Consider the following 27229-nt stretch of genomic DNA (forward strand, 5'->3'; position numbering starts at 1 on the left):
TGAAATATTTTCACTGTAAAGCTAGTGAAAGCTACCCTTGCGGGGATTAAAAAACATACTGAATGCCACTGAAAGAAGTCCTAGATCTCTCTTCATATGCGCTCTCCTCTTGTTTTAACACAATTTGTCTTTTAAGACCACCAGAAAATTTTGAAATGCATGTCTCAACTAATCCAATGGATTTCTTGCATCTTTTTATTATTTCTTTGTAATTCACATACAGGAGTCTAAATTGGCCAATTATGCATTTTGGTGTAAAATCAATTAACCCAGGTCATGATGAAGGTGGCCATCAGTGAGAAGCCCAGAGAATACAGTAGAAGTGTTGGCCCTCTGTGTAAGTCTCAAGGGATTTTCCCAATAGAGTTTGGAACCTCTGTGGGTTTGGAGGGTCATGCCATCTTCCCCCACTGTGTAGCAGCTAACTTTATCATCATGACCTGATAAGATGTCAAACTCCACAAATGGGAACTTAGCTTTTTTTCCATGCACATCACTTACTTGTAGGTTTTTCCCCATGGTAGGGCATGATCTGGTCTTATGCTATCAGGCTATGAATAACTGCTCAATTAAGACAGTATATTGTGGTAATGCCACTAAAAATTATGAAGACTGATTTTTCTCTACTAACCTAGCATGGATGTTTATTATCTTCATTATCATATAAGAATTCGGCTTTATCTTTCAATTCAATCGGTTATTATTCAGCATACTCCCAGGGTAAATGGTTACACTGTACATAATTACCTTCTGCAACATTTCTCGTCTTCTTTTAGTAATGAGTTTCTGGTGAAGCTTTTGCTTTTCCTGTTTTAAATTATGATCCAACTTCTGTTTAACAAAATGAACTTCTGCCTGAGCTCGGTCTAGAAGTGTTCCCAAATGATTTTCAGACAAATGGCCAGCTCTGTAATAAGAGTGTTTAATACATGTTACCTTGAATGCTTAAGAGTAAAGAGTGTGCACATGTGCGCTTGTATAAAGGCACTTAGTTATTATCTATTTCTGTTGCTGTAATGGTTAAGAGCCTCTAACAAGGATCAGGATCCCACTGTATTGGATGTTATTTAAACAAATAATACAAACATAGTTCATATCTCAGAAAGCTCACAGTGTAGCATATAGATAATAGGCAAGAGGTGAATAAACAAATGGGGGTGTAAAGGGAGAAAGGAGGAAAAAAACAAGGTAACAGTAGAGACACATACATACATAGAGTTAGTGTTGTATAGAAGATGCTCAAAGTAACGTGCAGAAACAAAAAAAAGAGGAAGTGCAGGCTCAGGTGGTTTGGTCATGTAAAGCACAGTTCTGACAACTAGTGGGAAAGAATCCAACAGATCAGGACTGAAGGAGAAATTCAGAGGGGCCAGCCCAAGAAGTAGTTGTGGTATGTCATAAAGAAAAACATGTTAGCATGTGGTGTGATAGAGGATACAGCACTGAACAGAGCATTTTGGAAGCAGAAGACTTTTAGAGTGAACCCCATTTGATGGGATTAATGCAAGGAAGAAGAATATTGTATAGAATATATATATATATTATACATATACACACACTTCATATTTAAGGGAAACTTTTTACATTTTTAGACTAAAATATATAATCTTAAACAAACAAACAAACAATAATTTAATACACACTACAAATGATAGTTAGCCAAACCTATGCAGAGACTTTAACTCACGTTTCTTATACCTTTCAAAATAAATCAAAAGAATTACAGGGATTTTGGATGAATAGAGATATATAACAATTCCACAGACCAAACTTTCCCAGTTTTACACATACAGGACATCTTTTGAATTCAGGCAAAACTTGCAAGATTATGACACTAGTCTAACTCCATTGACCTCCCCAATTCACATGAGTGTATGGGCTAGACACAATAAAGTATAGTCAGATAACTCTCTCTCCCTTCAAACAACTATATTTGCATTCTAAAGATTGCTGCTGTTCTCCTCACTCAAGAGTTCCCAAAATACCTTCAAACAATAGGGCTATAAAGGAGGATCTTAAAATCAACCAGGTTAGGCTTTTGGATTTTTGCAGTTATTACCATGATTCAACAGAAATATTTCTAATACTAAGCACAAAGTATTCCCTAAAAGGAGGTTAACAGGGTCAACATGGAATCTGGGCAGAAAATACTATCCCTAGCACCATGGATTTTTGTTCCAACCCTTCCTCAATTATTCTCCAAGTACCCAATTTTCAGAAGGACTGAGCATTGCTCAGCTCACAGTGCTTTCAATTGGAATTGTGAGCACACAGCCCCTCTGAAAATCATAACCTAATAATATATGGGCAACACATGCCTCTGCTCCAGCACAGTATCCAACATAGTTCAACAGTTGGACGATCTTGTAGTCCTTTATTTAGCTCTTTCTCAGGGAAGGATTGAGACCAATTCCCATTGATTTTATGAATTTACCTAGGATCTGTCCATATAAATTTAGCTGTCCCACATTTGTTCCAAGTTAGACTTTACTTTAAAATCTCAAAGTAACTAAATTAAAGCAAAGTGGAGAATTTATTTATTTAGTTGCGTGTCCTTTCCGTTTTATCCAAAGTGAGCAGAGAGCTCCAATTCAAAGCCAGCACTTGTTTCTCCATCCACTGATCAAGAGGTTACAGTCAATTAAAATGAGCAATATAACATTGTCCCCTGTGTATTAAACTTGCTTTAAATTCTAAAGAGGAGCTCAGTTCAGTTTCCCTCCTTATCACATAGGTTTGTTAATTTTTGCAGAACTCAATTTTTTCAACTTCTATCCATCACCTTTTTAAAAAAAATCTTCTGTGTGGGGAAAAAAGCCCTAAAAGCAATCCCACCAGATGTCAGCATGCTCCACTTGAAGTCAAATAATTTTTTCCTTGCCTGAAACCAATCAATTATAAATTTCAATGACATGGCTAATAGATTCAGCAGCAGCAAGCCTCTCTTCAGCTTTGGGAACTGCAAATTCCATATCTAGACTTCCTTTCTGTGCCACATACAAGATAAAATAAAGTAGTTTAATATGTGGGTGGCGGAATTGGATATGAGGAGAAGCACGTTATGTAAAATAATAATAAATTAAGATATTACTTTTAAATATCTTTAATCTATTTTGTGCGGGGGTAATTACCCAAGAGGCATTGCAGTCCCTTTACAATCTGTACCCAGAGTGGAGTAAGGGGGCTGCAGCAGAGACCAGAATTGGGCCCATGAGATGAATGGTGGAGGGAAAGTGACGTAATATAGCAGCAAAGCAACCAGGGTGGTGATAGACACACACAGGAAATGGGGATGGTGACAGATGTCTCATTAGTTCCATGTTGATTTATTCTGTGGAATCTTTTTAAGTGTAAAAATGTTAAAAGGCACTCAGATTAAATTGTAGATGTCTGTGGTACTACAGGGGCAAGTAAAAAGGAATATGGACTGAGTTTCCAATGACTCAAACAATAAAGACAAGGAGGCGTAGCCATCAGTTTGAGCAGAAGTAGAGTTTCAGTTAAATAACGACAATAATATAATGGTTGTACCTTTGAGAGACAAAAATGAAAGTGTCTTCATGCTAAAGCACAAGACTTCAAGCCAAAACTAAAACAAAGGAGCCAACTAGAATGCTCTGTAGAATTGGCATTTCAGAGGTATGACTGACAATTAAAAAAAAATAGCTAAAGGGCTTCAGTTCAAACTACAGTTAGTCTGATGGGTAGGTGAGGTTGGAGGTATTGTGTGGAGTTGTATTATGTCTGAAGGAGTAAAGGAAACCACAGCTATTTTAGAAAGATCACTCCAGTGTGAACATGACTATGGGATGGAATCTATTTGATTAGAAAGCCCATATGATAGAAACAATGGGTGAAATCTTTGCCCCACTGAAGTCAATGGGAGTTTTGCCAAGGACTTCAATAGGGCCAGTATTTCATCCGATTGCATCAGTATTCTGCACGTTACATAGTCCCATAATGGGAGACTAATGAAATTTAATAAAAAGAATAAACAAAAATTCAGCATATACAATAGTCAAAATGGGGAATTCAGAGCCATAGAGGATAGAATCATAGAAGATTAAGGTTCGAAGGGACCTTAGGAGGTCATCTAGTTCAAACACCTGCTCAAAACAGGACTAACCCCAACTAAATTATCCCAGCCAGGACCTTCTCAAGCTGGACCTTAAAAAGCTCTAAAGACAGAGATTCCACCACATCCCTAGGTAACCCATTCCAGTGCTTCACCACCCTCCAAGTGAAAAAGCTTTTTCCTAATATCCAACCTAGATCTCCTCCACTGCAGCTGAAGACCATTGTTCGTTGTTCCGTCATCTGCCATCACTGAGAACAGCCTAGTTCCATCCTCCTCGGAACCCCCCTTCAGGTAGTTGAAGGCTGCTATCAAATTCTCCCTCACTCTTTTCTTCTGCAGACTAAATAAACCAAGTTCCCTCAGCCTTTCCTCATAAGTCAGGTGCCCCAGTCCCCTAATCATATTTGTTACCCCCGCTGGACTCTTTCCAATTTGCCCACATCTTTTCTGTAATGGGTGGCCCAAAACTGTACACAATACTCCAAATGTGGCCTCACCAATGCCGAGTAGAGGGGAATAATCACTTCCTTCGATCTGCTGACATTGTTCCTACTAATGCAGCCTAATATGCCATAAGCCTTCTGGGTGACAAGGGCACACTGTTGACTCATGCCCAGTTTCTTGTCCACAGTAACCCCCAGGCTGTTTTCTGAAGAACTGCTGTTTAGCCAGTCGATCCCCTTTCTGTAGCAGTGCATGAGATTCTTCTGTTCTAAGTGCAGGACTTTGCACTTGTCCTTGTTGAACCTCATCAGATTCCTTTTGGCCCAATCCTCCAATTTGTCTAGGTCAATCTGTATCCTATCCCTACTCTCCAGGGTATCTTCCACTCCCCCAGCTAAGTGTCATCTGCAAACTTGCTGAGGGTGCAAACCACTCCATCATCCAGATCATTAATGAAGATGTTGAACAAAACTGGCCCAGGTGCACTCCACTTGATACTTGCTGCAACTGGACATTGAGCCATTGATTGCTACCTGTTGAGTCCGATGATCTAGCCAGCTTTCTATTCACCTTATAGTGCATTCATCCAACCCATACTTTAACTCACTGGCAAGAATACCGTGGGAGACCATATCAAAAGCTTTGCTAACGTCAAGGTATACCACGTCCACCATTTTCCCCACATCCACAGAGCTAGTCATCTCATCATAGAAAGCAATCAGTTTGGTCAGGCATGACTTGCTCTTTGTGAATCCACACTGACTGTTCCTGATCACGTTCCTCTCCTCCAAGTGCTTCAAAATGAATTCCTTGAAGACCTGCTCCATGATATTTCTGGGGACCGAGGTGAGGCTGACTGGTCTGTAGTTCCTTGGATCCCCTTTCTTCCCTTTTTTAAAGATAGACACTATGTTTGCCTTTTCCAAACATCTGGAACATCCCCCGATCACTATGAGTTTTCAAAGATAATGGCCAATGGTTCTGCAATCACATCAGACAACTCCCTCAGCTCCCTCGGATGCCTTGTATCTGGCCACATAGACTTGTGCATGTCCAGGAGTATGGAAAGATTTTAAAGAAGAGCTGGATAATGTTATTACAATGCATAACATATGGGGGTAATCAAATTTCATGTTTTTGTAGGTACCATAACCAACATCTGGGGGGTATGAAAATATTACTATCCTCTACCCTAAATACAGTACAGCACACCAATAACTGTTTAGCTGCTTTGTTGGAGGGGAACTGATTCATAGTCTCATTTTTCTCTGTAATGTCAGGTATTGGCCAGTGCTGAAGATAGGATGTTATGCAATGGACTGATCCACAACAGTAAACTTGATGTTTATAAAATACCTAAGTGAGGCCAGAGATTTGCAGAGTAATTTATTTATTTTAATTATACCTTTTACCACTGTAACCATCAGGATTTGGGATTTGATGGTTCTTTATTTTCCAGCTTCTACTATTCTTTTCCTGGATAACTTAACTCAAGAATTGGCTTCTTTCCTTTTCTTTAAAAGGAAAATCCTGTCTTCACCAGAGATATGGCAATCCTGTCCTCTTGGCTGTGGGGAGCCTTGTTCAAAGTATAACATTTCTTTATAAAAGACAGACTCAGATTCTCTTCCGCTTTCGGCATAAGGAAAGGGCGGCAGAGACTATGAGCGGTTTATGGCTATTTCATAGTTCATATCTGCTTCAGCCCAACTCCCTAAGGTGATCAGCTGAGTTTTGGCACAGTGCAGCTGCACTCTCCCTCAGTCCCTAAACCAGTGTTTGGATGGGGGGGAGGAGAGAGTGAAGGGGCATGGTTGGCATAGGAACTGACTGACTCTCTGCCAGCTGAAGGCTCCCTAACCCCTGGCAGAATTCTCGGTAGACTGTTAGGGCCAGACTCCAGCCCCTTTCCGCTGAGTAATGCGAAGAGGGCAGAATGGAGAGAGAATTTGACCCAGAGACATCTGAATATCCACCAGGCATACTATAGTATGGGCAAAATTTTCAAGTTTGTATATACAGAGTTAGAGAGAGACAAGGTGGGTGAGGTAACATGTTTTACTGGACCAATTTCTGATGGTAAAAAAAGAGACACATTCGAAAGTTCTCTCTCTCACCAACAGAAGTTGTTCCAATAAAAGATATTACCTCACTCACTTTGTCTCTCTAATATCTTGGGATCAATATGACTACAACAACATGGCAAATACATAGAGTTAGGGGGCTAAAGCAGCAGCTTGATTTTCAAAAGGAGATGAGTGACTACAACTTGTTCAGAAAAATCAGGCTTCTTATTTAGAGAGTCAAGTTTCAAAATTCTGGCCTCTAGATTTTGTTTGAAATTTTCTCTAGAGTCTGTTTTTACATTGGCTGTTTTTATAACTGAAATCCGCCATTTACTTATTTTGTTAACGTTCTTACATTATCTTCACATGAATCTCGATTGACTTTTTACCAAATATATTTTAAATATTCTATTAAGCTCAGTTTTTAAAAGCCCTTTACAGCATTTGTGTGATGCCTGTTTTATGTTTCCTCTGAATTTGTTTATTCTATCTCATCCATGACTTTTTCCAATTTCTTTTCTATATAGAAAACAATTATGCATCTCAAAATTCTCTTTAATCCCATCCATAAATATATGTTTAAGGTAACTAATCTACTGCATCCTGGTTTTGATAAAGAAACATCTACATTTCTAATTAGAGAACTGGAAGTTGAAGGGTAAGATGAAAAAGCAGGGAAGATTAATGATACAATTTAAAAGGACCAGCATTTTGGTTCAGACTTTTTCCTGCTCCTAACATTTCTTATGCTCAGATCTGTAAATATTCCCCAATTCCCCTTATAATTAAAAATTGAAATTCTGGCCGACCTAACATAGAATTATTCTTCTTCTGGGTTTTGGGTATGATTCTCAGCATTGCCTGCAGCAGAATGACTCTGGAGAATGTTCTGAAATACTACATTGTGTAGTTTTACAGTATCAACATCCAGAGAATGAAAAATAGCATAAAAGTCTTGCCAATCTTCCTCTGAAAGAAACATGCCAAGGGGCTGGGTGGCTGCAGTTATAGGAGGGTCACACAAGATAACAGAGTAATGTTATTTTGTTTTGCAAGTGTCTCTAATTTTGCAAAAATTTAGTTTAAAATTTTACACCACTGAACAAATCTAGGGAATCCTCCTTTCTATTATTACCTGATGAGAGGAAAAGCCATTTGCTGATCTTGTTTGTAGCTCTGGGTGCAAAATTAATTCTAAGAAAAATAAGGTTATTTACCAGTAACTGATGTTCTTCGAGATGTGTTGCTCATATCCATTCCACTATAGATGAGTGCACGCCTCCGTGCACGGTTACCCGGAACTTTTTTCCCCTTAGCAGATCCCGTAGGGCTGGCTCCGGCGCCCCCTGGAGCCTCGCGCACATGATGCGGTATATGAGGCACTGCTGGCCCTACGCCCCCTCAGTCCCCTCTTTCTGCTAACTCTAGCAGCAGGGACGGGGGTGGGTTGTGGAATGGATATGAGCAACACATCTCGAAGAACATCAGTTACTGGTAAGTAACCTTGTTTTCTTCATCGAGTGCTTGCTCATGTTCATTTCACTATAGATGAGTAACAAGCAATACCTTTGGAGATGGGTAGGAGTTACCGGTGAGCTGCTTTCAGCACCACTCTGCCATATCCCGCATCCTCTCTCGCCTGCTGGACGATGGTGTAGTGGGACATGAATGTATGCACCAATGACCAGGTGGCAGCTTTGCAGATGTGTTGCAGGGGCACTCTCTCCAGGAAGGCTGTAGATGAGGCTTGAGCTCTGGTTGAGTGCGCTGTGATGGTTCCCAGAAAGGGCACCTTCGCCTGCTTGTAGCAGAACTTGATGCATGATGTAATCCATGAAGAGATGCGCTGGGTGGAGACAGGTGAGCCGGTCGGCCACTGCGGCGATGAGCTGTGTCGATTTCCGGAACGGCTTTGTACGCTCGATGTAGAAGGCCAGGGCTCATCTCATGTCCAGCGAATGCCATCTCCTCTCCTCTTCCGAACCATGAGGTTGGGAGAAAAATACGGGGAGAAAAATATCTTGGTTACAATAAAATTAGGAAACCACCTTGGGTAGGAAAGCAGATGCGGCCTCAGCTGAACCTTGTCCTTATAGAATACTGTATAAGGGATTTCCAAGGTCAAGGCCCTAATCTCAGAGGCCCTCCTGGCTGAGGTAATGGCCACCAGGAAGGCTACCTTCCATGAAAGGATGAGCAGAGGGCATGAAGCCACGGGTTCGAAGGAGGGCCCTGTGAGTCTCGAGAGGACCAGGTTGAGATCCCAGGGAGGCACCGGGTCACGGACTATGGATAAAGCTTCTCCACCTCCTTGAAGAACCTAACCAACATGGGATGGGAGAACAGTGATCTCCCCTCTAGCGGCTGATAGAAAGCCAAAATGGCCGCCAGGTGAACCTTCAATGAGGCCAGCATCAGACCCTGGAGCTTTAGCTGGAGCAGGTACTCCAGGATCGCCTGCATAGGCGAGAAACTGGGCGGAATACCCCGGGACTCCGCCAAACAGGTAAACTGCCTCCACTTAGCCCAATACATGACCTGTGTGGAAGGTTTCCTGCTGCCGAGCAGGACTTGCTGGACCTACACCAAGCAGGCTCTCTCTCCCTCCATCAGCCACAGAGCCTCCAGGCCATGAGGTGCAGGGAGTCCAGGTCCGGGTGCAAAAGATGACCGTGGTCCTGGGGTAGAAGATCGTGCCGCCTTGGGAGCTCCTGGGGTGGGGTGATTGAAAGGTCCAGCAGCATGCTGAACCAGTGCTGTCTCTGTCAGGCTGGAGCGATGAGTATAACATTTGCCCTGTCCCTCTTTATTTTCAGCAGGACCTTGGGTTCAGCGGAATGTGCAGAAACACATGCATGAGGGCCCCTGACCAGTCCATGAGGAACACTTTGGAAATCGACCCAGTCTCGTGACCCTGGAGTGAGCAGAACCTTGGGCACTTCGTGTTCCAGGCCAACACGAACAGGTCCAGTTGGGGAATGCCCCACTTCTGGCAGATCATAGTCACCACCTCTGGGTGCAACGACCTGTCGTGGCAGGGTAGAAACGACTTGCTGAGGCGATTCGCCTCGTTGATCCTCACTCCCAGGAGGTGAGAGGCAGTCAAATGGAAATCATGCCGCACTGCAAAGTCCCACAGACGGATAGCTTCCTCACAGAGGCCCGAGAAGCGTGCTCCACCCTGCCTGTTTATGTAAAACATGGCTGCGGTGTTGTCTGTCAGCACCTGCGCCACTCTGCCTGTCTGGAATTGGAGGAACACCTTGCACGCTAGATGAATGGCCCTCAGCTCCTTCACGTTGATGTGCAGGAGCCTCTCCTCCCCCGACCAGAGCCTCTCAGTGCCTAGGTTGGTGCTGATGTGGGCTCCCCGTTATACATCCAACGCGTCAGAAATTAGGGTGACCGACGGGACCAGTTCCCTGAACGGAACGCCCTTCATCACTGCCCTGGGAGTCTGCCACCAGTTTAGGAAGGCTAAGTTTAGGGCGGGGGAACTGAGACCACCCAGTCCAATGGGTGTCTGCTCGGCACATATACCGAGGCCAACCATGCCTGAAGCGGTTTGAGCCTCTGGCGAGCTAGTCTCACTATGTACGTGCAGCCTGCCATGTGGCCTAACAGCCGTAGGCAGTGCCTGGCTGTTGTTGTGGGCCATCGGTGCAGCTGGGAGATGATAGAGACCATTGCCTCAAAATGTGGCTGAGGCAGGAAGGCTCTGGCCTGGGAAGCATCCATGATGGCCCCAATGAATTCTATGCGTTGCACTGTGGTTAGTGTGGACTTCTGCTCGTTTATGAGCAGTCCCAGCCTGCTGCATGTGGAGCAAGTGAGGGTCATGCTCTCCTGCACTTGGGACCTGGACCTGCCCCTGATCAGCCAATCGTCTAGGTAAGGAAAAATTTGCACACCCTTTCGTCTCAGGTAGGCAGCCACTACCGCCATGCACTTGGTGAACACCCTTGGAGCCGAAGATAGGTCAAAGGGTAGGGCTGTACTCTGGTAGTGGGAGCCAGCCACCGTGAAATGGAGAAAACGCCTGTGGCTGAGGAGGATGGACACATGAAAGTATGTGTCCTTAAGGTCGAGGGCGGCATACCAGTCTCCTGGATCCAGGGAAGGGATTATGGAGGCTTGGGAGACCATGCAAAACCTGAGTCGTCTGACATATTTGTATAGACAATGCAGGTCTAATATGGGTCTCAGACCCCTCGTCATCTTGGGGATGAGGAAGTACCTCGAATAGAACCCCTGCCTCCTTCTGCCGTGATGGACCATTTCCAGCATTCCTATGTTGAGAAGGGTGTCCACCTCCTGCAAGAGGAGTTGCTCATGAGAGGGGTCCCTGAAGAGGGACATAGGGCAAGGGTTGTTTGGGAGGGGGAGGGGGGAGAGTAGATGTAAACAGTAGGGCATAGCCCCCAGCGGTCCGACGTGATCTTTGCCCATTTGTGATAGAAGGGCCTTAACCTGTTTAGGGCGGATCCAGGAGAGCAGTCGGGGCGCCACCATTGGGCGCACCATCAAAATTGTCTCCTCTGGTTGCCCGAACTTCTGGGGGGCCCCGATGGGGAGCTGAGGATGAGCTGGGGGGCTGATTTCTCCTTCTAAACCCCCTATTCCTATAGGGTTGAAAAGGCCTAGGCGGAGGCCTTGGCTGCTGCTGCGCCTGGGGCTGTGACTGATGCCTGGAAAACTGGGACGTGTACAGGCCCAGGGAGCGAAGCGTGGCCCTGAAGTCCTTCAGACGGTGCAACTTTGCATCTGTTTGGTCACAGAATAGGGCCGACCCTTCAAAGAGGAGGTCCTGAATAGACTGCTGCACCTCCTGGGACAGGCCCGAGGATTGCAGCCACGAGCATCTTCTCATACAGATGGCAGAGGCTATGGCCCTACCCGCTGAGTCAGCAACATCACAGGACGTCTGGAGCGCTGCCCTAGCTACCATGGTTCCTTCCTCCATGATGGTGGTAAAGTCTGCTGCCTGGTCCTGGGGCAGGGCCTCAGCGAACCGCCTGAGGGAGTCCCACAAGATAAAATTATATCTACTCAGGAGGGCCTGATGGTTGGCAATCCTGAACTGCAGTGGAATAAATCTTTCTCCCAAACAAATCCAGCTTTTTGTTGTTTTTGTTCTTGGGAGCGGACCCTGGCTGACCTTGCCTGTCTTGCTGTTTAGCTGCATCTACCACCAGGGTTCCCAGGGCGGGGTAAGTGAACAAATACTCAAACCCTTCGGCCTGGACATAATATTTTTTCTCGGCTACCTTTGATGTAGGGGCAACCAAGGAAGGGGTTTGCACAGGGCCTTTAGTATCTTAAGGACACTTTCGTGGACTGGGAGGGACACTCTCGCTGGGGCAGCCGCCAGCACATTAAAGAGGCTATCTTCGGCCTCTTTTAATTCCTTCACCTTCAGCCCTAAGTTGGAGGCCACCCTCTTGAGCAGCTCCTGGTGCGCCCTGAAATCCTCTAGTGGCACCGAGTGATCCCGGGAGACTGCCTCGTCTGGTGAGGAGGAAGAGGACTGCCGAGGTGCATCCTCCTCAATGCTGGATCCTCCGAAGGTGACCGGGTTCTGCGGCATCTAGGTACATGTGAACTCCTCGGTGCCGGGGATCTGGAACGGGAGCTGTCTGAGCACCGCCTGACAGACCTCGACCAGTGCTGCCTCCTCCCATGCGTTGCCTCCAGTGCCGGGGATCGATGTTGGTACCAGGAGGGAGACTCCACGTCCTGTGTAGGAGCAGGTCAGCTCAGCGCCGCTGACCTGGAGCGACTGCTGGGGAAGTGGCTCTGTTCTACCCTTGGAGACTGTCTGGCGCGAGATCTTCCTCCCCATACTGGGGATCTCCACCGCCATTCAGGGGGACCCAATGCGGATTTCCCCCATGACACCGGCCCCTTCTCTCTCAGTGAGGGGGGGCAGAGGTGGCGCAGGCAAGGCCAACAAGGCTCTTGGTGCCTGAAAAGCCTCCGGTGTCGACAGCATCGGCAGGGGCACTCTCCCACTCCCAAAAGTCGGGGGAAGCTCCCTGACTGGAGATGCAGGTACCAGAGAAGACTCGACGGGCAGGGTCCAGTGCATCTCCATACTCGACCCTGCCCATACCGACGGCGCAGGGGAGTGTCCACGCTCCGCACGCTGCTTCTTCCTCTTCGGTGCCAGCAACGTTGCACAGTGCCGAGTCAAGGCCAGTGCCAATGGTGCACTCTGTACCGAGGTCACGCTCAGTGCCGAGGTGGAGCGGGCCAGCTCGGATGCCAGGTGCAGCGCTGCCTCCATCAATAGGGCTTTCAAATGGATTTCTTGTTCCTTTTGAGTCCTTGGTTTAAAAGCCCTGCAGATCTTACACTTCTCTTTTCTGTGTGCTTCCCCCAAGCACTTAAATCAGCAGTCGTGGGGGTCATTGAGCGGGAAGGCCTTCCTGCAGGAGGCACATGGCTGGAATCCCAGCGACTGGGACATAGCCTGGCCACTCAAAGTCCCTGCAGGGACTTGTCTTATCTCTAACTACTCTTAACAACACTTAACAACTACTTAACTAACTTAGAATAACAAACAAGTCCTAACAAGGGGAATAGTACTTGCTGAGAGCAAGGCTGATTCCAGCAACCATCACAGGCGGAAAGAAGAAACTGAGGGGGCATAGGGCCGGCAGTGCCTCATATACTGCGGCACGTGCGTGGGGCTCCAGGGGGCGCTGGAGACAGCCCTATGGGATCTGCTAAGGGGAAAAAAGTTCCTGGTATCTGTGCACGGAGGCGTGCACACACCTATAGTGGAATGGACATGAACAAGCACTCGAAGAAGAAACTGAATTATGAGATTTCTCTTGAAAGTAGACTGAACCCTGTCCTAATTTGTACATTCTTCCTCAGCCCTCTGAACATTATAGGCAATGAATAGTAAAACATTGTTTTACCCTAGGATTTCCTAACTCATGTTAGTGCTGCACGTTTTTGCGCAAATGAATGTCACTCTGTAATAGCACCAAAAAGCACCAAGACCTTGCTTTTCCAGTACTGAGATTTTTTTCTTGTAACTCTCTTCTTTTTCTTCTACTCATTGATGGTTTTTTATTTTGCAACTCAAATTCAATATCAGTCACTAAACAATGAAGTAGAGCTACTTTTCCAGTTTAATAATCCCGAGTTCTTTCTTCATTTTAGTAATCAGCTCCTATGGATTCATGATTAAATCTGCACAGTGGCCTATTCAACTACAGCTTCTCATTAAGGGCCTTCCCAAAATAATGTCTTCAGAAGAGCCAAAGAAGTTTTCTCACGGAGACCAAAAGCATAATCAGATGTGAAAGTGAGGTGAAATGACGGAAGGCATAGGCTGCAGATGTGGTGTTATCATTATATTATAGAGAAGGTGGTAAGGTTGGTTTTGGCCACGTAGTTGCACATACACTACAGCAGCACCCAAAACATGCACAGTTCAATGCATACAGGAAGACTGTCCCTGATAAACAGAGCCTATAGTCTAATGGTAGACTTGACTCAACAAGTTACAGCTACTGCAATAGATATGTAAATAGAAGAGTAAAGGTTACAAAAATAAGGTAAGTTATTTGGCTCTAAATGAATAGTTATCCAGTCTCTAATGAAGCACTGTTAAGTTTTGCAATAGCTGTGGATGTAGAACATGATTTTTGGTAACTCATATCGGCCTTCCTTTGGGCCTCTAAACGTTCTATTATTTTTACTTTTCAATTGAAGACAATAGCAGGAAAGAAAACAACTTTAATAGTGATATGTCTATATAGTCCTGTTACTGGCTGAGAAGTTTGGACTATATTAACCTATTTTATATTTATTTCTGTAATACATGGCACCCAGATGACTGGCAATTGGCACGAGTATAGATGTCTAAAATATATTAAGAAAGATGTGGGCACAGGATCAACAGAAACGTTAGTAATTTGCTTTCCTGCCCCCTGACATGTTCTACATTCCTGGCATACTCTTCAGTAGTTTTTCCGTATGCCAGCTTGGCAGATGCTGCAGCTCTTTTGGTACTAGTTAGAGTTCTCCCTCATACTGCTCTATATTGTCATGTAATTTTAATTGCTCATTTCACCAGCACCATTCCAATATTTTTATGTCCCCATATTATCGTCAGGGATATTTCTATGGTATCCTCAAATACAATATCTGAATCAGCCCAGAGCCTACATGATCTAAAAGAAATACCCCAAAGAAGTTAATAAATATTTTTCTGCAATTCATTTCTACTTTATCCACATTTATTCTTCAATATTCCCAGCAACATGTGGCCTGTCTGCTAATAAAGATCTATACCAATTACATTATTTATAAACTCGGTCAACTGAGATCATCTTTCCTTTGGAAAACTTTTATATATGCCAATTTGAGACCATATATCCAGCTCCTCATCCTACATGCTAAATTTAGAAGTGAATCAGAGTTGCATTTTTCATCTAGGTCGAGATTTTCAGGGTCCTGTTCAGTAATCCTTATTCATAGGAGTATTCCCATTGACTTAAATGAGCTATTCACGTTGATGAGGATTATCTGAACAAGTAAAGGATGTTTAATCAACCCCAAATTCTTGCTGACTTCAGTGGGAGCCATAAACATCCAGCAGCAAAATCTGGGCATCTGTTATTAATTCTAACTGTACATATTCCCATTGGTCCAGAAAATGGACCAAAACACTTTGTGAGGCAAGTTTTGAGTCCGTTCTTAAGACGCTGCATCAATACAAAACTAAACAATGACTGACTCTATGGGTGTGGGGAAAGCGGTGGACATGATATACCTTGACTTTAGCAAAGCCTTTGATACGGTCTCCAACAGTATTCATATTAGCAAGTTAAAGAAGTATGGGTTGGATGAATGGACTATAAGGTGGATAGAAAGCTGGCTAGATCATCGGACTCAATGGGTAGTGATCAATGGCTCGATGTCTAGTTGGCAGCCGGTAACAAGCAGAGTGCCCCAGGGGTCGGTCCTGAGGCTGGTTTCGGTCAACATCTTAATTAATGATCTAGAGGATGGGGTAGATTGCACCCTCAGCAAGTTTGCAGATGACACTAAGCTGGGGGAGTGGAAGATACACTGGAGAGTAGGGATAGGATATAGAATGACTGAGACGAATTGGAGGATTGGGCCAAAAGGAATCTGATGAGGTTCAACAAGGACATGTACAGAGTTCTGCACTTAGGATGGAAGAATCCCATGAACTGCTACAGACTAGGGACTGACTGGCTAGGCAGCAGTTTGGCAGAAAAGGATATGTGGGTTACAGCAGACAAGAAGCTGGATATGTGTCAACAAAGTTCCCTTATTTCCAAGAAGGCTAATGGCATATTGGGCTGCATTAGTAGGAGCATTGCCAGCAGATCGAGGGAAGTGATTATTCCCCCCTATTCGGCATTGGTGGGGATGCATTTAGAGTACTGTGTCCAGTTTTGGGCCCCTTACTACAGAAAGGATGTGGACATATTGGAAAGAGTGCAGCACAGGGTAACAAAAATGATTAGGAGGCTGGAGCACATGATTTATGAGGAGAGGCTGAGAGAATTAGGCTTGTTTAGCCTGCAGAAGAGAAGAATCAGGGGAGATTTGACAGTAGCCTTTAACTACCTGAAAGGGAGTTTCAGGGAGGATGGAACTAGGCTGTCCTCAATGGTAGTAGATGACAGAAGTCAAGTTGCAGTGAGGGAGATCTAGGTTGGACATAGGAAAACTTTTTTCACAAGGAGGAGGATGAAGCACTGGAATGGGTTGCCTAGGGATGTGGTGGAATCTCCATCCTTAGAGTTTGACAAAGTCCTGGCTGGGATGATTTAGTTGGGGTAGGTCCTGCTTTGAGCAGGGGGTTGGACTAGATGTCCTCCTGAGTTCCCTTCCAACTCTAATCTTCTATGATTCTATGATCCAGTTAAGCAAATCACACAATAAAATCAAAAATAGAAGTCATTCTCTTGGAGATGTATTTGTATGACAGTGAGGTTGAGAGAAAATAAAATAAACAATAATCTTATTTTAAACACATTCACAGCAGCAGATGGTCTAACTCACACACAAGGGTTGGGATTAGAACCCTTGACTGTGGCTCCAAAAGCACATGCTTCTATCACTTGGTTGAAGAATCTCCCTGGCCACTAGTACTAGTAGAAAGTACCTTATTCTCTCAGTGGGACTGCTACTAGAGGGCAACAATAGTCACTCACACACAGTGATCCTGATCCTGTAACATGCAGCACACAAATCAACTGATGTACCCAGTTAGAGCACCACTGAAGTCAATGGGCTCTAAATGATTATGTGGGACAGCAGTCTTCCTGTGTGGTAGGATAAGAGTCAAAGACAGTATATTACACTATGATGCTAAATAACCAATATGGTAGCTATTAAATATTCTATTGAACTTTTTTTAAATAATAAATATTCTCAGTAAACTTTTAAATTCTATTAATTAACCTTTCTTAGGTATACGATAAGCTAAAATACTTTTGAAGAGTACCATATGTCACTGAGACAATGAAGCAGTGGAGACACCAGAAATAGTTAAAACAGAGATATATTTACCTTTCCATCTTGTTAATTAGACTTGCTATCTGGCTTGCTGTTGTATTCAAGAGAGAAGAGGCTTGGGAATCCCATAAATGTATATAATTTATTAGGTGCTCTCTGTAAGCAAATCTTTTACTGAGATGATACTTCTTATTAGCCTGCAAAAAATCCATTAGCTCTTCAATGTCCCCCTATAGGAAAGAATGTGAATGCGTATGTCTAATTAGAAGTTATGTTCATTTTAACTAACACCCGAAAGTGTTATTTAGACCAGCTTTGTGCATTAGAAAAATAAAGTTAAACAGCCTTTACATAAAAAAAACAACAATGAACTTACATACAAGCTAGTAAAAAGTATTTTAAATGAGATGATTGTGTCAAGTTATTACAGCTTCATCAGTCTAACACAGTTTGTTGATCTTTAGCCTGAAAATACCTTTTACTGAGCACAGTTCTTACTACCCAGAGTAGTCCATGGAGGTCAATGAGACCACTCAAAGTCCAAGATACTTGAAGCATGTGCCTAAGTGTAAACATACAAGCAATCCTGTTGACTTTAGCAGAACTACTGATGTGCTTAAATCTAGGCACATGCTTAAGAGAACTGAGGCCAGGGCCGGCGCTAGACAAAATGGCGCCCCGGGTGAGGATAGTCTTTGGTACCCGCCCCATCCATTTCAATGCCTCCCCCCCATACACTTTCACAATTATACAATAAAACAGGCTTCACAATATTGCATCTGGGCTCTCATTTCACTTCACTCCATTCTTCTATCTCACTCACTGACTGGAGATGCCCTGCCCCTCACATGCCTGCGAGGGCATGGCTGACAACATTTGAGGAGGTTCAAGGAAAATGTAATTCTCAGAAAGTCTGTAAAGTTCCATGAGATTCTACAAAGCTCCAGAACATTCTAGAAGATTAGTGAAAAATGGATCCACATATGGAATACCTGAAACATTTTACTTCGAATATTCTATTTCCTTTTGTTTCTAACAACAAAAACAGCATGCCAAGCCTGGTGCCCTGCAAGACCGGCACCCCAGGTGGTTGTGTGGGTCACCTGCCCCTAAATCCAGCCCTGATTGGGACCCAAAGCTTTGCGTTGAGTAGAAAGGGTATGATCTTTCCCTTGAGCAATTTGCACTTTAAGATATAGTGTGAAATTTCCAAAAGTGCCTAAGTGACTTAGGATCCTAAGTCTTAGGGTCTAAGTCACTTAGGCACTTTTGAAAAATTTATCCGTGAGCTTTAAAAATAGATCACAAGTGTTATCCAAATTTATAATGTAAAACCCAGTAGCTGGTATAGACCGCTGAAGTGAACATGCACAACTCCTATCGTTACTGGGGACAGTTATGCATAAGCACGAATACATTTTGTCTAGACGTCTACATTTTCAAAATTATGGTACCGTAGTTTGGAAAATTATCATCATTGTCAATCAGTTATAAAAGCGATAACATAGCAAAGCCCTATGAGTGGAGATATTTATAGAAACATTTCTCAAATATTGCTATGTGAATGTTTTCTGCTGGGAGGTTAACAATGGAATTTTTATATCAATACCTGTATTTTAGAGTAATCTTGCATTAATGTTTTGGCTGCTTCTAACTTCAACTCTCCCTTGAAAATGGCATTTTTTATTTGTGTAAAAAAGACATTATGGAGCTCCGTTCTCTGAGAAATAGCCAGCTGTCTGTAAGCCTTTGAAAAGTACTCCTCCTGTCTCACCAAAAGGAACCTCTTCATGTGGTTTTGCTCAAGTTTATGAATTTTCTCCAGGAGAGCTCTGTATTCTACAGCAGACTGGCAGAGTACAAAAAAAAAAAAAAAGAAGAAAAAATAAAAACAACAGCCAAACCCAAATGATTACTAGTGTTTAACATATTTTAAAAGTACCAATACTACTGATACTAATGATTACAACAAGCTCACATATATTAAAAATGCATACTGTGCCCATTCCTCTTTAAGTGATTTGAAATGAGCAGCTGTTTTGAAATAAAGTAATATTAAAATTGAATCATACTTTCAATATTTAATAGAAAAAGCCAGAGTTATAGATAGATGAACAATTTCATCTTCTAACACGAAGAGTTACACATATTCCACTAATAACCCAGATCACATCTCCAAGGTATAGTGAAGAGTTTTTGGAACTGAAGAAGTACCCTATAAAATTACTTATAAGTCACATAAAATTCAACAGTGACCAAATACATATGAAATGTATCTCTCAGTCTACATTAATTCAGGAATAGTAGTAAAAATGGAACACAGCCATACTAATCTGGCCAGTCAGATGGCACTAAGCATACATTTTAAATACAATATAAATGATACGATATGAAATGAGAAATCTATCAATTCTACTGAAATCTTTTTAATAATAAAGCGGCATATACATTAACGGGCTATGTTTCTACTAATTAATATGAAAGCATTATTTTAGAGTTATAATCATGAAGCTGAACTAAATAGCAATTAGTTTAAAAGCTGCTTTATAATAAATACATCATTGATGTCTAGTAAGAGTGCAGTGTACATAGTCTCATTTCATACAATCAGTCTCCGATTGAATAAAATGTTTGTTTGTTTTTTAAATAAAAAAAGACACATTCATGCCCCACTGTGCAAAGAGTGCTTCCTGTGACATTAAAGGCTACAGTTACACTGGTTACATTGGTGGACTATACATTTCAAACTGTTAGTCTGGCAAGGTTTGTCCTTTACGGTGTTAACTAAACACACACATGTATATTCATCCCATTCTACTGCAGAGACTAAAGTGAATAAAAATTTCCCACAAGAGCTGTTAAAGTAAGACTAAAGTCCCAATACTGCAAAGACTAATTTACATACTTAATTTTACAGACTGCATATAGCTCCATTAACTTCAATAGGTCTTCTTGCAGTGTGTGAAACTAAGCACATGCTTAAATCGTTGAGGGGACTGAAGGCCTTAAACCATAAATGTTGTGCTATACTATTCATCAGCCAGTAGAGGGAGGACAAGTTATCCAGCAAATGTTCTATCTGTCAGTCCATATTCTAATGGCAGGATATCCATCACCACAGTATCAACATAGTACCTGTGTGCCATACAAGATGAAAAAAACCAAACACAAAGCCTACAAAATTGATATCTTTGTTTTCCTCCTAAGTTGGCAAGATATGTGCTTAGGGCTATGTAATGGTTGTTTTTTCTCCTTTTTTAATTACTTGATCAACACTTCTATTCTTCCATAGCTAGAGGAAAATAGCAGCTATAGCATCTAGCTCTCTATCTGTGAAAACTTGGCAAAAAGGTGACTTTTGTTTATATATTTTGATCCTGTGCCACTGAACTCATTAGGAGATTTTCCATTGGCTATTGGCTTCAATGGGAGTAGGACTGAGTTTTTAATATCTGAAGTTGGACCAACAAAAAGATATTACCACACCCACCTTGTCTATCTAATAACCTGAGGCTAACATTGCTATAACGCTGCATATAACTGAATAGGTTGAAACATGCAATTACCTGCTTCAATGAATGACTCAACCTTCAGAACTGCCCAGGTTTCTCCCTTCCCCCCAAAACTGTCATGAAAGTACAAAATAGTTTTGAATATTAAGAGTCTTTGTTTAAACAAGCAAAACCTCACCACCACAACAGTGTAACCCAGAGACGTTGTGAAAATGTATCCCCATTAAAATCAATTATTAAATTTTGGTGGAAAAATTTCATTGTCTGAACTGCACAATCAATAAAAATATGCACCAGATAAGGAAGGAAATGGGGACACTCTCAAAAGGATGTCCTGTAAGACCCACATCTGAGTTCAGTTCAGAAATTACCAGAGATACTCATGCCTCAGCCAAGAATACACATCAAAAATAAAATCGAAGGCCTGCTTCCTCCCGCACCCACAGAGTAATAGGAGAATGGTAAACATTTTAGAATAGGATTTTCATAAGCACTCAGCACAGGCCTCATTCTGCTCCCAAGAGTTAAGCCAAACTGAGTACTTCTGAAAAACTGCACCCTTCGATTTTTAGTCATCATTCTACACCCAGAGACAAACTTACAGCGTGTGAGAACAGAAGAAGGGATGATCACATCCAACTAACCGCAGGTTTCCTACTTTAGCCAAGGTCTATATTGGCACACCAACCTTCTCCCTTCTGTGTCTGGGCTCTCACCCACATCCCCCCACTTTGGATTCCTGCATTTTATTCCCCTGCAATGCCACTTTCCTCCACATTTCATTGGAAGCGTGGAAAGACATGAAATATAGCATCTCTAAAATCAGGAGAGATTCTTTCAGAAATTTCAGTCCACTTCTCTCTGCTTCTATGAGTGCAAACAGCACAGCAGTTGAGGAGGGGAGGAGGCAGGAAGGAGATATATGGGTCAACACAAGAACTGAAGGGTCTGGCTTTGAATTCCCCCTATCTCAAGCCAGGATCTCTTAGTGGCTCTCATCACTTGGGACTTCTAAAACCAAATTGGACAAAACACTAGAAAAAATACAGTAGGGAACAGTGCTGGAAAGGTAGGTGGAGCAGCTTCAACAAAAGGCATAGCCAGCAAATTTTAACTGGGTCCTTCTGCCTGCTAAAGTAAATAGGTTAAAATGACATGCAAACCCTCATAAGAGTCACAGCTCAGATGTTTATTTGTTCTTCTCAAGGAGTTCAACAGGTTCACACAGAGCTGCCTCCTGATACAATACTCCTCCACACAACAGGCTTGCATCAAACCCTTTCTCACCAGCCTCTCCACACTACTACTAACTTTGGTGGGTCATTTTCATCAAAGTAATCGTTTCCTCAAAATCTCAGTGTGATTAATTTCCATAAAAGCCCTAAACAACAAGCACACTTCATTCAAATAAAAAATTATTTTTTTTTGGTAGCATATGCAAGCATTTGATAAAGAATTTAAGATGCTGCAGTGGAAGTTTGCACATCTTTCTCTATAGGAACAGCAGCAATGTTACAATCAATACACAGATATACACGTTCATGCAGGAAGTGTAGCACCAGTGGTAAATAATGGATAGTGTTGGTTATTCCTTCTGAGCCATCTTCTTAATCAAAGTTATGAGGTTTGACAAATATGAAACATTAATTTGGGAGGTTTTTTTTAAGTTAACAGGTGAAATGTACAAAGATTACCGGAAATTCTCACTAGGCAGCTGCAATAGCAAGAAAACAACAGAGTGGCTGCTACATTCCAAAAAAGAAACCACAGAAAAAAACAAAATTTCATACAAAGTGTGATACTTTCAGACCTGATTTACCTTCTCATTCAGTCGCTTGATTAATTCTTCAGCCTCATCGTTTGCAGCTCTCTCTCGTTGGTGCTGAGCCTCCATTTCTTTCCTAGTCTCTAGATTACATTCAGCGGTTAAAGCCACCATCTTCCTTGTATACTCCTCCTGAACTTCATTCTCCATTGCAAAAAACTGCTTTTTGAAAATTGAGCCCATTCTTTTCTCCACATTAGGAGAGAGATTGTGTCTGAAAACCATGTTCTTCATCAACATGGCAATCACCTCTTTGCACATCTGCATTCGATATGCTTCCAGATCAGTATCTGCCCGAGTCAGGTTTGCTACCACCAAGCTGTAAAATACAGGCACAAGTGTTTAGGGCTTCAGATGACACACAATTTCCATCTTAAAAAAAAAAAAAAAAGATAACTAGCACCATTAGATTTTACACACTTAATATTAGCATTCAGAGCAGAGCAAGAAGATTGCACAGTATGTATAATAATAATGATACAAATTTGTCAGAGTGAGTCAATTTCAATTGTGAACCTTTGACTATTTTTAGATTTCCATTAAGGGTTAATAACCCAGAGGAAAACAGAAAGGAAAGAAGGGATATATTTAAAACATTAACATCTCTCTCACTTTAAAAGCAAACAAAAACATCCTACAAATAAATGCTGTGAAAAGAAATACATTCCAAATAGATCAAATATTTTAGTGACTGTAAGTTGCACAGACTTTGTGAAACAGTTCCAAGCTCAACTATCCACACAGGGTAATGCATGTCTTGCCTGAAGTATTTATACTTCTCTGAAAGCACCACAGCAGAAAAAAAGCAGGTGTTTTGATTAGTTGTTGATAAAACAAATTAATATAGCCATTATCTCTTTTCCATGGAAATTAATCTAGTTTCAGGAAAGAGATTAGCAACACAGAGAAAAATAATATTTTCTGCAATAGACAATAAATCTCATGCTACATGTGAAAAGACACTCGTTTGTCACTGGAGTTAATTAATTCGGAAGGACAATTATCTTTTACAGCATATATCTTTGCTAAATTCCCTGGCTCTGCCATTCCTGCAGTAGTTGGAAGTCGATTCAGTATTAGAGAAATGGATTTCTTGCCCTTGCATGCCACTTTGCATGAAAAGATAACACTGTATGCTTTTGCACACAGACTATAAGTCTATTTTAATATACTGTCACTTGTATGTGATTCACAATCTAAATCTTGAACACACATTTGCAGCTTAAATCTAGTTAAGTGTGACTGATATAAAAATTAAGCCAAAATGAAAATAAAACACATTGCACGTAATAGATATCTTTTTCAGTTATGGTAAATTACTGGTTTGATTGGTTCTTCAAGCTAAATCTCTGAGTAAGTTTCAAATGAGACAGCAGAGGCCCTGGAAAGGTTTGCAACATATATACTGTAATAAATGCAGATGATTTATCTAAAAGAAGCCTAAATATGAAATCCTACAAAATGTTCAGCCTTTTCCTCAAGCAATTCTTCATTTTTAAATTAAAGATTTTAGTGCCTGTGAAAAGTAGTTGATCAACAGGACTGGAAAGACAATTCCTCCATGTATCCACTGAACAGGTACAGAATTGGCAGTGGTACAGAAATGCCTTTTACAATCCATACCACCAACTATGTCTCAGCTGAAGAGAAGGGGCTAATTCAAGCTCTATAACATTCAGTCCTTGCTCTCTTTGCAAATACTACCATCTGCTGTACCAACTGTGATGTACACACCTCTTCCCAGGGAATTAGACTGAGCCAATGACCTTATTACACTCATGTATTAAGAGTATTGGAAATGCTTAACTCTCCAAATTTGTTTTCTTAATCTTCATAGGATTGTGCAGAAATAACAGGTTTGCAACACACACACTATTTGTTTGTGTGTGTACGTGAATTCCCCTCGCCACTCCCCCACCTCGAAAAACAACAAAAGTATGTTAAAAGAATATTAAAGTTACAAAATCAAGCACTCAAAAGTTAGGAAATATTGAAATTAAGGTTGCTTGTGTAATAGTATGTGATCATGTAATTAAAGTCCGTACATAATGCATATACATGAGCAGTTGAATTAACTCTCTGCTCTGAATTCTGACACTCAGGGCTACAGCATCTGCTGGCAGCTGAGAGAAGCAATTGTATGAAAAATTCTGCTCCAGCCCCTGCAGCCCCAGGATGAAGCATGATCAGTTGCTCTGTGGGGATGATGCATATACAATCTAGTCAGCACATAACAGCTGGGAGGGAATGAAGCATGTTCAGTGAAGACTAAATCTTCAGAGAATTTAGCTGCCAAACTCTAATAAGTCTTCACTGAGCATTTGCAAACTGAGATTTTTAGAGGTTTATAATTTGGCCAAAATTGGGCACATTTTCACAGGGACAACAAAAAGCACATTCTTGACACAAAGGCAACTTCTCTGCCAAATTTCAAGTCCATGATCCAAAGCATCGGGGCATGTGAGCTTCTCAACAAAATGGCAGAATCCCAGATGGAAAATTTCAGCTCCAAAATAGTTACAACTTGGCAACATTATACAACCCTGTTTTCAGTTGCTTATTATATGATATGTCAAGCAACCTCAGCTATAGGCATCACTATGTAAGCCACCTAAAACATCTTTGATTTCTCTTGAAAATACAGTAGAAAATAGGTAACTCTCACAAAGCATATTTCACACTTCAAAGCTACTGGGCAGATTATCACTATTTAAAGGTCATGCTAACCTGGCCAAGGCTGTGAATGCTACATTAGGTGCTATTGTAGCTTGTAACCTGTGATTAAAAAAAAATCCCCAGCAAGAAAATTAAATTTAAAATATCCATATATTTAACCCATTATTAGTTCTTTATCTGTTCAAAAGAAATGAGCTGGTCACATACACATTTCTTTTGTAGCCATCTCTCATCCTAACTCCATCATCAGAGGGGTACAGTGCAGTCAAGACCAACCCCTTTACTTTGCCCCCACACTCCTGGTAGATTTGTTGGGGTGAATTGGTTGTCATACAAATGTACAGCTGCATGGTTGTAAACTCTCCACATCTCTTACTGCTCTGTCTTGATTTACAGTATTCTGGAGTGCCACAAAACAGGCCCTACACTAACTGGCTTGTGAGATCTCACAAGAATATAGCCAAACGAGGTCTGGCTGCAGGTATATTGTTCTCACAGTAACTTTAACTTGCCTCTTGTGCATTACCACAAGATCTTTCATTGTGTGAATGCTATTAAAGATTCTTTGCAATACATACATGCAAGAGGGTTGAGTTAAGATCACTGTAGGAACTTTATCTTTGAAGTTCACATACTAAATCTCAAAAGTTAACACTGTAGTATTGCCCCTTTGCTAAGCAAATTTTGGGGCCTTACAAGTCAGTTTCCCATTTGAAGCAAAAATAGGTGAGCCAGAGTCAGGGTATTTTCTTAACGTAATTCAAATATGTACAAAATATACACAAGTCATGTTTTCTCCAACAGAAGTGGCCACAAACTACACATTTACAGACATAAGCTAGGCTATATTACAGGTTTATCATGAACAGGCAGCTGGGCCCGTCTCTCTTGGAGTCTCCTGAAATCCCTCATCTTCAACACATGATTCCCTATCCCTCTCTTAACCCCTGGGCTTCCCACCTTGAAACTCCCTTAGTCCAAACCTGCCCACTTAGGACCACATGGCTTCAAAACGTAAGTGTGGGTGTCAACGCTTCTTTTGTGCAACTGCTTTGCAATACAAAGAAACCACAGAAAAGATCAGACTTCCCAGACAATGGGTGCTTTACCCCCTTGATGACTGCCTGTGCAGTGAGTTTCATCTTGAGTGTATACTCTTAACATGCATTATATTTGTATCTTTCTGTATAGCAACAGGAATGTAAGAATTTTCTAGTATATGATTGTAACTAACATCAGTACAAATTGCAACTGAACTAGTAGAAGACAGCAAAAATAAACAATATCATAAACATGCACGGAGAACAAAACCTGTGGATCTACACTTTAACAGTGAATGATATATGCAAGAGAATCAGACATCATTTAGAGAACCCTGAAATGGCCTGATTGCTCACTCTTCAGACACAAATTCACCCATCCACCACTCACCGTTTTCTAGTCCTTCCTACGGACTGATTTAAGTTATACCCATGAAAAGTGAACAAAACCAAATATTATAAAAAGTCCTCTAGGTTTAGGTTGACCAGATTTTTGTAATGATATTCAGGGACATATTTTTAGGAGCAGGGTGGTAGGTAGGGGGTAGTTACTGCTTTTGAGAAAGAAATGTTATGTAAAAACAGATGTTATGAACATATTTTTATACATAGCTATAGCTAACTTAAATACATCATATTTCTCACATTCAATCCGTAAACACAGAAAGAATACTTACCAGTATTATCCTTACGGCTGACAACAGAATGGTAAGTTTGCATTAACTGGAGTATTTCTCTGATGAATGTATTTGCTTGAGAATATTGTTGTTCTTGGTGAGTTCTTCCACAAACTCTAGACAGGACAGTTTAAAGTTCATTTTTACAACGAGAATGGCTTTCACAGTTTGTACATTGAATATCGATTTCTCTGCCATCCACATGTCATTCATCAGCGAGAACACCTCTTTCAACAGTTGCATTGCTGCCTGGCTTCAGCTAGTTTTTTCAGGTTAATGTGAGGTACCTTGGATTCTGTGAAATGTGTCACGACTGTGTTCCACTTGTAAGCAACCAACGTAGCAGATGCACTCCATTCACCTAGTTTCCCTCTTAAAAATTCATTAAGAAAAGTCACT

At 41.8% G+C, this 27229-nt stretch overlaps 1 protein-coding gene across 4 annotated transcripts in view; it reads right to left on the bottom strand.

The window, feature by feature from the left end:
* Positions 1–27229, bottom strand: part of EVC2 (EvC ciliary complex subunit 2) — a 150094-nt gene that overhangs the window by 39866 nt on the left and 82999 nt on the right. For all 4 annotated transcript variants that reach the window (XM_067556406.1, XM_067556407.1, XM_067556405.1 and 1 more), the window contains 4 exons: positions 22432–22756; positions 18710–18949; positions 17155–17330; positions 748–907 (listed from right to left, as the gene is read on the bottom strand). In XM_067556406.1, coding sequence (XP_067412507.1) covers positions 748–907; positions 17155–17330; positions 18710–18949; positions 22432–22756 — 901 coding nt within the window. The remainder of the gene's footprint in view (positions 1–747; positions 908–17154; positions 17331–18709; positions 18950–22431; positions 22757–27229) is intronic.

This window comes from Emydura macquarii, unplaced genomic scaffold (genome assembly GCF_026122565.2).
Source record: "Emydura macquarii macquarii isolate MOO-44397 ecotype Brisbane River unplaced genomic scaffold, CSIRO-AGI_Emac_v2 contig_1768, whole genome shotgun sequence".
NCBI classification, from domain to species: Eukaryota; Metazoa; Chordata; order Testudines; family Chelidae; genus Emydura; species Emydura macquarii.